General features: G+C 48.3%; 3 protein-coding genes across 3 annotated transcripts; 2 read left to right on the forward strand and 1 right to left on the reverse strand.

Moving 5' to 3' along the window:
- Positions 1-73: 73 nt before the first annotated feature.
- On the forward strand, positions 74-1,096 carry F4822DRAFT_429087 (uncharacterized protein; the record flags this gene model as incomplete). The annotated part of the gene is made up of 1 exon (XM_051461027.1): positions 74-1,096. One exon carries the CDS (start codon positions 74-76, stop codon positions 1,094-1,096), a length of 1,023 nt encoding a protein of 340 aa, XP_051314237.1.
- Positions 1,097-3,042: 1,946 nt separating this feature from the next.
- F4822DRAFT_402916 (uncharacterized protein) lies at positions 3,043-5,600 on the forward strand. Its single transcript, XM_051458056.1, has one exon. It carries the CDS (start codon positions 3,456-3,458, stop codon positions 4,908-4,910), a length of 1,455 nt encoding a protein of 484 aa, XP_051314238.1. The 5' UTR covers positions 3,043-3,455; the 3' UTR covers positions 4,911-5,600.
- F4822DRAFT_402918 (uncharacterized protein) lies at positions 5,601-12,003 on the reverse strand. The gene has a single exon (XM_051458057.1). It carries the CDS (start codon positions 11,587-11,589, stop codon positions 5,983-5,985), a length of 5,607 nt encoding a protein of 1,868 aa, XP_051314239.1. The 5' UTR covers positions 11,590-12,003; the 3' UTR covers positions 5,601-5,982.
- Between the last annotated feature and the right edge of the window lie 197 nt (positions 12,004-12,200).

Genomic DNA, 12,200 nt, shown 5'->3' on the forward strand with positions numbered 1-12,200 from the left:
TTCTCCAACACAATCCTTCAACTTTCCCCTTTTTCCTTCAATTGTAATCCATATCATCTCAGCTTAGCCCAACATGTCGCCTCCCAAGAAGAAGCAGCGCACTCGGCAGACTCGACACCCTCTGCCGTATTGGCGCGATCTCCCGGCTGACTTAGGTAGCCCTAGACAGAGATACATCGCTCGCCACGGTCTCAGGGCGTTCCGAGCTCTTTCCTCGACTCCGGCCTCAACTTCCACCAGGGTCTCTACTCCGGCTACTACTAGTTTGTCATCACCTCCTCTACTAGCTCCTACTCCGGCTACTACTGGTTTGTCATCACCTCCTTTGCTGGCTCCTACCCCCGTGGGACTCTCCCAGTACATTGATCCGGCTCTTCTCTCGGTTTCGGCTGAGCGTAATTCTGGAAGCGTTCAGCAGCAGAATTATCTTTCGCGACTTTCTGACTCCTCCGGCACAATGGGAGCTACTCGCCAGCAGCAGGCCACTGTCACTCCGACCCCGGCACCGGGTTCTACTTCTGTAACTGTTCCTGCTTCTACCCCTGCTCCTACTTCTGCTCCTGCCTTCACCCAGCCGTCATCGCTGGTCTGGGGTATGTGGTCGCGCGAGCAAGACCTCCCGGACCACCCTCTCCCTGTCACGGTCTTCAGCAGTCTCGAGGACAGCATGAGTCCCCTCTACGTGCGCAGCAACCTCGAAGCGGCACAGGAAGCCATTGGCATCGCAATTGAGACCTACCGCGAGAACCTCATGCGCGAGCTTCAGCTTCGCGGCACGCTCTTTGGTCTTCAAGTCGAGCTCCCCACGTTCATCACTCGCCAGACCGCGCGCAGCCACATTGAGCACCACTCTACGTACTATTTCGACCGTGTCCAGGCCGAGATGGCTGCTCAGCGCTTCCGTCTCGAAGTCATGCCTACCCTGCGCGATCCGTTCATGGGATACATGGGACCGACCGACTTCGACCTCGAGCATGCTAGATACCGTCTTCATACCCGTCGCCAGGCTCCTCAGAACGGCAACGGCAACGGCGCTACCGCTACCGCTCCCACCGAGCAGGAGGAGCCGGAGCAGCAAGAGCAACAGCCGGAGTAGGACCCGGATATTTGGTACGACTTGACCATGTTCGGCAACTCCGACACCGAATAAATGGGTACTTTAGGTAAGCTCACCTTTGTGACGCGCGGTCTATCGGTCATTCCTCGTACTAATTAACTATTATCAAGTTTCCTAGTTCATCGTCGGTCACTGCATCGCTTTCTCGTGGATCTTTTTCATGCATCGGTACGCTTAATGCGTGGTGCTGTACATAGTTGATACATCTGCGGCGGCGCTTGCCGCTTGCACTCACGGATAGGGATAGGGCACGCACAGGACATAGGCAAAAGTGAAATGAATATAAAAAATTAAAATCCATTCGAAGTTTTCGTACTATTGTCTATCATGATCGTCGCTAGGAGTATTGGAAACTCCGATGAATTTGTTTGACGTAGGAAGTTGTGATGACGAAGTTTGGTGATCTGACGATAAGAGATAACGGTGGTCCGAGCAACTGATAAGGGATGACCGAGTAACGCACTGACCACCCAGAGACCTACTTCGGTAGGTGCTACCCCACAGCCAAGTCGGGAAGGTACTAGTACAGATGCTTTAGCTATTTGCCCTTTTCGTGCAGGTAAGCGAACCAATCTCCGTCATTCAGTGACAAGATCATGTGCCGTTTCGGCGGCGATCGACAGGTTGAGCCTGCCTGTTATTTTTAGGGCCGTGCAGTGGAAATAGCTACCTAGGTAATTAGCTAGTGGATTAATTCTGGTGGAAGGTGGAATCAACCGTTGAAGATTTGAGTAGTAAAAAAAAAAAACGGCGCCTGTCCGCCTCAATCACCAGTCTCTTCTCCCCCCCGGTCCTATTCCCTTCAAGGCAAAATGCAACCTAAAGAAGGGTTTCAATGTGGAGTAGTAACGGGCTCGACCCTCTACCGTTCTCGGTTTACCATTTATCATTTACCATCTCATCTGCCTGCAGCAGTCCAATATTTATTTATTACATTTCCATTTGATCACCTCCCATCCATGACGCATTTATGATGATTCTACCATTATCTCATCTTCATCACAGCTCCAGATATTCCCATTCATAGGTAGACAAGAATACCTTAAGTAGGGCCTCATTTACTTTTCGGCCTCTGTCCCTCCTCAAGGTTGTCGTCCTGCCGCCTTCGACCCGCAGATCTCCCTTGGCCGAGGCCGTTGCATTTCGGACCTGCAGTTAGTCTTCAATACTGCAGCGAGTGTATCGGCTAGCAATAATATTTCTCAATACTCATTACTCAAGGTACTCAAGGTACTGAGCGAGTGGGTTAGAACCTAACTTACTACAACTGCTACGTACGATACAACCCTGTTACAACTTCTACCGGCATACACGAGTATCAAAGATATTGTTTAGTTCCGAACAGTTATCTGTCATACATACAATACGTACATACATAGGAATTGAGACAGATTAAGAGAGAGACAGATAATCGGAAAAGAAAGAGATAAAAAAGCACAAGAAATCTCTTGGCCTTGCCCCGGCAATAAATTCGAATTAGGTCACACGACAGCGGCGACACCACGACTCTCGGCTGACCTCACCTAGCAAATCAGTCTCTTTTCTGCTCGTTACATACAACCTAGTCGTCTGATGCATGAACGATTTGGATTGAACTCTTAACCGGCAGGTCGCTTATTATAGACCCTCTCTCTTTTCAAGGACCTAAGAACCTTGCTTACATACACGAACCAACCTATCTCATTTTATTTGTTTTTTATTTTGTTTTTGTTTTATATTTTATTCGGTTCTCCATCGAACGAGGCTTTTCTCTCTTCCTTTAGGATGCGGGAAGTTTCAGAACCACCCTCGTCAGCTACGGTGGAATCTCCGTCTATCAACGCTCACAGTCCAACCAGTGCCAACCCTGACCCCGACCCCAACTCCAACTCAGGCCCAGCGGCGGCTGCTGACAGTGATCATAAAGCCACTATGCCGTCGCCCGTCGAACCAAGCAATCAGAATATGCGTAAGTCGAATTGAACCTATTTTCTCATTATCATTATTTCCTTTTTTTTTTTTTTTTTCCTTTCTTATTTTTGCTTATTTCTTTTCGGTTTTTTTTTTGTTTCTTTTTTTTTAAAGGTTATTTTGTTATTTTGGCCCCTGGGGGTGTTTCCTTCGACGGACGTACCCTTCGGTAATCTAGAGACGTACATGATTACAGTGTCGTAGTATTCATTTCTCGAGCCTTGTCTTCGTGTCGAGTGACTTGACTGAATGCGTCTGTCTCTGTATCTTTCTGTCTGCCCACACTCGTTTGCTGCCTTACAAAACGATTCATACTTGGAGCCTGGAGCTCTTGGTAGTCAGTCTACATCTCCACACACCTCTTAAGACCTAGTGAATATACTTACTGATGCGACCTTTAGCGAATCCACAAGCACAACAGACACAGCCTATACATGGCACCACCAGTCACGTTGATTCCCATTCCCCGCACCCCACACACCGGGGCGACCAGGATAATAAAACACCACCAACCAGTACTGTTCCTGTAACCAGAAGACTTTCCCTCTCCTCACCCAAGATGCTCCTTTCAGATTTGTACAAGTCGACTAAAGCGCCTCTCTCAAAATGGAGGCACTCACATATCATCACTACTACACCTCCAGATTATGACCCCGATCTTGTTAGCCGAGATAAGACCAAGCAGAAAGATGCCGTTAAACGTATTCTAGCAGGGAAGATACGAAATGATTGGTCTTTCGAATGGCCACCAACTTCTATGAAGGCACATTCGACGGAGAATGTTATTAGGACAGACGTACCTGAAATTCATGAGGATGTTGTTATAGATGGAACTGAGTCTGAGGATGATGATGATGCTGTTTCCACCTACAGCACCGTTTCGGAGGACCTCACTCATTATCGACCTCGATCTGAATGGTTGTCAGATATGCCCGACGACGATGAGGATGATAACATCCCAGGATCACCTTCGGCTTATCGTTTCGACAACCCGGATGCTGTTGGCGTTTCAGTGAAGGCGGCAGCTATCGCTAAAAGCGCCAAGCGGAGGAGAGACTTGCGCTCTGAGATGGAGTGGAACAAAGGGCTAGCTTGTTTTAACGCTCGGCGAGACGCATGGACGGGTGCCAAGGCGGCTCGTGTTCGCCCAAAGGTGGTACCTCCAACTCCCACATCTCCCGCAGCGAAACGAATCTCTTGGTGGCATGTTTCGGTTGCGTCGACGCCTTCTTCGCCTACTGAGTCAACCAACGTGACCATGCCTCTTAGTCCCATTGCTACGCGCACATCTGGCGACACTACTGTCGCGACCTCATCAGACACGGAGTACAGAGACTCTAGAGTAAAGGAGGATACGTCTGCTTATCCAGTGGAAACTCTCATTCCGATTCCTGAACCTCTTTTACCTGCTGTTACTCCTATGCGTACCTCTATTACCCCGGCTGCATACCCTACTATTTACGATAAGATCGTGTTGCAATCAGCGACACCTTCATGCCCTATAAATTTGAGTGATGTGGTCCGATCTTGTGTAACCGGTTGGAGACGAGATGGCGAATGGCCTCCTCGATCTATGGAACCACCCCCTGTGGTGGCGGTCCGCAGAAAGAAGAAGGAAAGCAGCCCGGATAGTAAGAATCATAACAAGAGAATCAGCATTAATTTTCTTGGGCGCAGGTTAAGCGTGGGGGCCGAGCCCAGTAGCCCCGTGGTTGAAAGCACACCACACCACCCGGAGAAAGAAGAGCCTTGTCCTATGTCGACGAATAAAGCTTTCAGGAAAAGCTTGCAACGAGTCCTAGGACTTAATCACGAGAGTAGCCATAGAGCTGTTGCTCTATAACGTGGCTAGATCAATGGGAAATGAACAAATTCATTTAGGAAGCCTGGGGGACGACGAAAGGCCAAGAGGAAACGAAATCAGTTGGTCGATTCACGACGTTACCTTTCCAGACTGCCAGGAGGTGTTGGAGTCTCGGCATTTAGGCATATACCCAAAGCATCGTTTCTGGCGTTTTATTATTTCAACATTACTTACCTCTTACGTCGAATGCCTACTGTTGTAGGTGTGTACATAGCTACTATACTATACTGACACTACTAGTCCAGAATGAGAATCCACAGATCCGTTTATTCCTTTGTTTTCAATGTGTACGTGTTTTGCGGCTATGCTATTTCCACAATGCCATTGTTATGCCCTGGGATTCGTGATAGCCTATCTAACTACGTCATTGCTGGAGATATGTATTACTTGTGGTACCTGAATGGTGGAACCTCTGGTTTTACTCCGATATTGCTTGGCAGTAGTCTCAGCTTAGAAGGTGGAAACTAAAGTGGCCACTGTTGATGACAACGATTTTACTCGGTATCGTGGTATACGAATGAACCATTGAGATGCTTCACTTGCCTATTGTCGATAAGTTGAGGTGTCTTTTCGGTGGTATTAGTATAGCAAATTGGCATACGCAACCCATACGCCACAACAAAAAGGTGACACTGACGATCGGGGCCACTCTTACTCCAGACATGCCCAAGCTTTTAATGAAGTATGCATTGTATTAGAAATCGAAATATGTTCATCTCTCATAATTAGCGTAACCATTTTTATGCCAAGCCATTGATGCCTATGCTATGCACGCCATTCTTGCTGTCTGCATTCTCCTACCCTAATGCTACAACGCTCATCTTCGAGTCGGCTCAAAAGGAAAGAAGTAATAAAATAAAATAGGATATCCACCATAAAACGCCAGTTTTTCTTTTTGTAACCCCCCGTCCGTCCCCTTATCCCCTGTTCCAATTCTCAGCCAAGTAGGTATCCATGTATAACACAAAGCTAGAAGTGAAAACAGAATCGTTTAGTTTGATCCGGATTAATTCCAAACACCCCATACCTAGCCAAAGCTATCCTCGCAGCCCTACCACAAGTCCGCTTCGACTTCGACAGCTTCCTCTTCTATATTTCCATTCTGGCGCTCGTGGTCGAGTTCAGATATGCCGTTCTTATCGGCGTACCCGTGACTCTCGGCCACGACTCCGCTTCTAACTAGCGCATCCCATACTTTATCGCCTCTACACGCGGTCGCGCCCATGGTCACGGGTAGGCCGTCTAGCATCTTAAGCCGACGACACCGATCCAAGACCACAAGCTCGTAGAAGCGGCGGCGCATGCGCGTGCCCATATCCGAGCGACTCGCGAACTTATTATCACGGTCGGGATCCGCGTCAGGGAGGGTAAAGGGATCGATGTTGGCGTTATTTGTATTCCAATTCGTTCCATTGCTAGTTCCGTTAACCCATGATTTATTTGGTGCTTGAGCGTGGGATTTAGAGGGCGTGGTGGGGATGGCTTGCACGGGCGCATAGAACCCGAGCGTCGCGGGGTTATCTCTTAGATCTAACCGTGCAAGATGTGGGAATTCTGCTAGGACATCTGCCACGTGCGCGGGATCGCTCAGGCGGTTACCCGCTGCAAGGAGTTTCTTTAGTCGCGGGATGTACTGTAATGCCGTTAAATCGTCGACGGCGTTCATATTTAGGTTTAGTATACGCAGATTCGGAGTTAATTGTCCGAGGTCCGGGGGTAAGCGTTCGAGGCCGCAGTTTGCTAACTCCAGATACTGTAGGTTGAGAAAATCGACTGTTGGGCTAAATGTTGTGAGAAGATTGCCCGAGAGGAATAGCTTGCGGACTTCATAAGCCGCATCTAGGAATGATGCATCGAGAGGAATGTCGCCTTGTTGCTCTCGCAGCGAGAGGCTGTCGAGTCGGCGACAACGAGAAAAGCCAGTTATGGTGATGAGTTGGTTGCGGTCTGCGTGAAGGAGGCGGATTGAAGGGAATTTTGATATGTCGAGGGACGTGAGCTCGTTGTTAGAAAGCGTCAAGTATTTTAGGTTGGGAACCGCGACATTCATTGTTGGGCCGAAATGTGTGAGATTGTTTCGTTGTAAGTTGAGGCTGCCGAGACAGGTGAGTTGCTCAATGCCCTTGATTGAACTGATCTGGTTGTTTTCCAAATCTAGCTCGGTCAAGCGCTGTAGCTTTGTGCCGTCGAAATTTACCACCTCGAGATTATTGTTCCTTGCACGGAGAACTTGTAAACTATCGTGCATCTTGATACCATCCAAACTGGTAATCTGATTATTGTCGGCGCGAAGACTTCGTAGGTGAACCAAATCTTTGAAAGCATGCAAGCTGCTGATTTGGTTGTTGGACACATCAACATACTGCAGGTTCATCAAATGTCCCCATGCTGTCAGCTCAGAAAGATGATTATTTGTGATGCGCAAGTTTCTGACGCTTCCAGGTACACCATCCAAATGCTCGATCAAATTATTCGATGCGTTGAGAGTAACAACGTTTGTGCAGAATTCATCGAGCATATGGAGTGTCGATAAATGTTTGTCGTTAATATCCAATTCCTGCATGCCTTCCCAGTCCGGTTCAAACGGCTCAACTTCAGTAATTTTCTCGACGAGGTTTGCGATCGCCTTGGACATAATCTTTTTGGAACCATCTCCGGTCGCAAGATAACGATCGCCGACAACATAGCTAACCTCCAATCCACAAGACTGATCGCCGTGGTGCATTGTAAAATCGGATAGAGGGCTCAACGATAATGTGCCTACATACTGTCCAATAATTGGTGTCGCAGAATCCGGTGAAATCTTCGTGGCGGCCGGGGTAGTTAAGACGACACTCAAACTGGTGTTCGGATTGTCTTCGCTCTCGGGATAGACGATGCTGGATTCCCCGCGCAGACTGACCTGTCGCTCTTCCGACGTTGCGGCGTGTTCCCCACTTGCGTCCTCGTCCCCTTCGTCAATTCTGGAGACCGGTCTTGGTATAAATTCTTGCCCTTTGACCGACAAATTTCTTCCCGAACGACTTCGAGATCTGGATTTTGTAGCCGAATTACCAACAGATCTTGGTGATTTGGATCGTCGTCCACGCTTGAGCGAATCGGTGGGGGCCACGTGTTCCACTGCTTCATTTAAAGATTCAAATTCTTGACCGCCATTGTTTTCTTCATCCGAGTGATGCGCAATATCTTGTATAACAGAAGCGATAGGTGACGAAAATGAAATAGTAAGATTTCTTTTCCGTGAAGGACTCGATTTTTGCATTCGATCTTCATGAATTGTTATCTCATGTTCAATTTCCTTGTCGTCTTCGACCGCTGTTTCAACTACTCTCTCCCTCAGTTGATCCAAAGTGTCTTTTGGATAACTTGTCGGGTCTTGAATGTCGAAAGACTCATGCGCAGTGGTAGACGATTTCGCGGTAGAAGGCCTTGGTGATTCATCTTCTTGTAGAGGCTGGGTTTCATCGTCTTCGGTGTTTTGTCTCACATCAACCCCAAGGTTCTGTGTCTCCCTTGCTATGTCCACCGAGAGATCTGGAATGCTCGCAAATGGGTCCTCGCTGTCTTCGGATGGTAAAATATTTCTCCCATCCGGAGTAGGCTTTGGTTGTCTGACTTTGTACCAAACATTGTTCGCTTTATCGAACACCATATTACCCACTTGATTGCCAATCAGAGGAGTGACCACTTCCGGTGCAATGAGTTTTCTTGAATCTGATCCTCGAGAAGAGCCGGTAGGAATGGAACGCGCGCTGGAAACGCCCGAGTTTCGCGATCCATTTGAGGGATACTCAACCGGATTTTCGCCAGGCTCGGGGAAGTCCGGGTTGCGCGAAATCCTCACATTAGAAAGATCGCTGACAACATCTTGGTCTTCAGGCGAATTCTCCCAAGTCTTATCAGAAAGCATACTCTGACGAATGGACTCACTAAGGCTGTTAGCCTCATTGATAGCTTCCCTAATTCGCCCCATAGAGTGCATCGAGTTTGTAATGATTTCGCCTAAATCACTACCCTCCTCGTATTTCTTCAATCGATCTGCAAGCTCCGGGTCTTCCTGGCGGGTTGGTGCTCTAGTTAAAGGGGGGCCTTCTCGACTGGGAGGTCGCGAGAATGGTTCCTTCGTAGACTCTTGGAACGAGCTCTCCTCTCCGTTCGGTGTAGTGGAATTGCGCTGTTCGGCACTCTCGGCCTCTGACTCCTCAACACTGCTCAAGTCGTTCTTAGGACGAGCTTTATTTCGGATCATAGCCATGATTTCCTCTGCCGCATCAAAAAAGTCCTGGGTCTTCATAGATGTCCTTCCTGATCCATCGACGGCAAAATCTTGGATGGAAATATCTGAGATATTATTCTGAAGATCTGCATCGAGGCTAATGCTTGCAAGTGGTTTTCGTTCACCCATCGTAACTGACCTTTGACCAGGAGTTGGCGATCGAGGACGAAGAATTGGACGTGTTGCTAGAATACTTGGACTGGCGTCTCGCTGTAGTTCATTTTCACTAGAACCATGCCTTTTCTTTCCGATAATTGATTGCATACTTCGATGTGATGATTGGACAGTATCCATTATCACAGGTGGGTTTTCTAATCCATATGCGATGTCCGATCGGTGTAACGTCCTTCTTCTCTTCGGGGTAGGGTCTTTTGACGGCGATGTCCGCGGCCTCTTCCCGTCTGAACCATCCCTTTTTGGTGTCGCCTCGATACCGTTGGGTCCTAATGGGTGCGAGGAACTCTGGGGTCTCGAACTATTGGGCGCCCTAGATAGGGGTACACTACGCCGGGGAGAAAACGCACTGCTAGGTAACCTTTGACGCCGTCGTTGTACTACAAGAGATTTGCCATCCAAGGTTAGATCCTCATGAATTTGAAATTTGACAAATTGACTCGGCGGTAATGAGTCGTCTGCAGGCGCCACATTCTCCTTATTGGTAAATTGTGAACGATCCATAGAGCTCTGAGTTATATCTTCGCTGAATTCGTAGCCATCCAATTCTCCAGCTCCGAAAGTGCTAATATTGTCGGGATAACCGAAGCTGACCTGTGCCGACTTTCTCGGACTAGACTCCGTAACGAATCCCTTATTTATCTCGGATTTGGAAGGTGATGCTGCTGGCGTTGATACCGGGTAAGTTTCGTCGAACATCGACCGTGAGGGGCTATCAGTCATCTGGTCCTCGAATTGACTTATTCGTCGAAGAAGTGTCTGGTTCGTGAACGTATCGTACGGACCAAACAACTTCAAGGGACTACCGGCTTGGCCCGAAGGCGGTTGATCTCGCTTCTCGGGACTAGGATGCGGCGCACGGGGTATCATGGGGCTAACCGCGAAGTTCGGATCATCTCTGCTGGTGGCTGACGCAACACGCTCTATTCGCACAGTTGGAAATTGCTTTGGGGTGCTGGCTTGGAGGGATGACTCTGGAAGCATGTCTGATGTATCGGGAATTAATGGCGGACTTAGAGGACGTCGACGGAAGGATCCCTCAGCTGAGCGCCCGCCTCGTTGAATGTTTAGAAATCCTCCATTTTTGACAAATTCGTTAGTAGATTCAAAATTTTCGGTCTCATTAGCAACAGGGGCGGGTCCTTGTTCTAGGCCACTGTTAGGTTCTGAATCCAACAACATTTGATTTCTTCGGAGTTTCTCGAGTCGTTTTTGAAGTTGATCCGCTGGAAGTTCGACTGGGGCAAATGTCACTTTTCCGTCTGAGTTATGTCGTGATAACAAGATCGGGCTCAGATCTTCGTTTCTTATAACGCTTTGCCCGCTAACCTTCCGCGACGTATCGAGCTCATTATCGGGTTTTCGTAAGGCAATAGATTCATCACTGGGCTCGTTGGTTCCTTCATCTTCGGCATCATTGTCGTCGGATGCAGTTTGATCACTTCTACTTGGCTCTTGTCCTTCCTCCTCATCTTCCGTTCTTCGAAACATCATCTTTTTAGCGGGCGGAGCGGGTTGTCGAATTAGAGATTCGTTGGCAGATGGATCAAAGCTTTCGTCTTCATGTGTTTGGCGCTGTAAATGTCTCATATACGGCGGGGGACTCGATGGCAATGTTGTTTCGCCAACACCTTCTTCTTCATTACCAAGTGTTTCATCTCCTGTAGAATCCTGCGCGTTGGGAGGCCGGAAGATGTTTTCCAAGCCCGTTCCTGCCGAACTAAATAGATCTTTCGATTCCCCATAGTTTAATTCTCCCAAAACCAACCGTCTCTTCCATTCCGGTATACTATCTTTAGTTTTTGAAGGAGAAGCGCTTTGAGATTTGCTGTGTTGAACGGTATTATGAACGACAGAAGCAGCAGTAGAACCAGATGTCGAACGACTAATATGACGCCCCCGTTCTGATGTTTTAGATTCTTGTGATGTTCTCGAGAGACCACGCTGTGCACCTCGAATATTAATCTCGTTTGAACTTCGTTCGCTTAGAATATTTATAGCACTGCTATTATGCGCCGTTTGTTGAGATTTCTTGGCCGCAGCGCCCCCAGCATTGAACCTAGGTATGCGACTGAGGGGTTCGTGTAGACTTCTGCGATTCGTACTGGCTCGAGAATTGGAAAGGTTCGGCAATTGGTTCTGCGATGCGTCGGATCCAGGTTGGGACACCCAGTCCTCCGAAAGCGAGTCAAGCCAGGCATGAGCCATGGCGCGCGGATGTATCTAGTCGACCGGTGCGGTGGGAAGGTTTCAGATATGGCAAAGGCTTCCCATGAAGGAGAGAATCGAGGCTTCGTGATGTATTCAAGCTAGTTTATTGATGTATTATAACGTGTAAGTCGGATTGTCGCGGTTCGATGGTGGGATTGTATGTTATGTTGACAAAATCATGCGTGGGGCAATTGGGCGCGTCTCTCGGGTGTTTGCAAAGTAGGATGGGAGGATGTATAAGGGAGGCAATTGGATACAGGGTATCGATCGTTACTACGTTCGCAAAATGCGTCTTTTCGGAAAAATAAAATTTATGAGGATTTCTATCATGTCTAAAGTCCAAGGTAGGGGTGGTTGGTGAAGTGGAAAGGGCAGTTGTTATCTCCTGTCGATAGCTACGTAATAATGTGGCCGGGTGTGTGTCGTGCAGGCGGTGTATTCAATACCCGACCTTGTCCTCCATACGAAGCTTTGAATGTAACTTTGTACCTTCAATTGAGTTTGATTGGTCCAAGCACAAAACGACGCGATCCTACCGATTTTGAACGGTTTCTGTGGCAACGGTGCCCCACTACCAGCCACACTAGCCACAGATAACTCGAAGACTG

This window comes from Hypoxylon trugodes, assembly GCF_022578975.1.
Source record: "Hypoxylon trugodes strain CBS 135444 unplaced genomic scaffold F4822scaffold_5, whole genome shotgun sequence".
Classification (NCBI taxonomy): domain Eukaryota; kingdom Fungi; phylum Ascomycota; class Sordariomycetes; order Xylariales; family Hypoxylaceae; genus Hypoxylon; species Hypoxylon trugodes.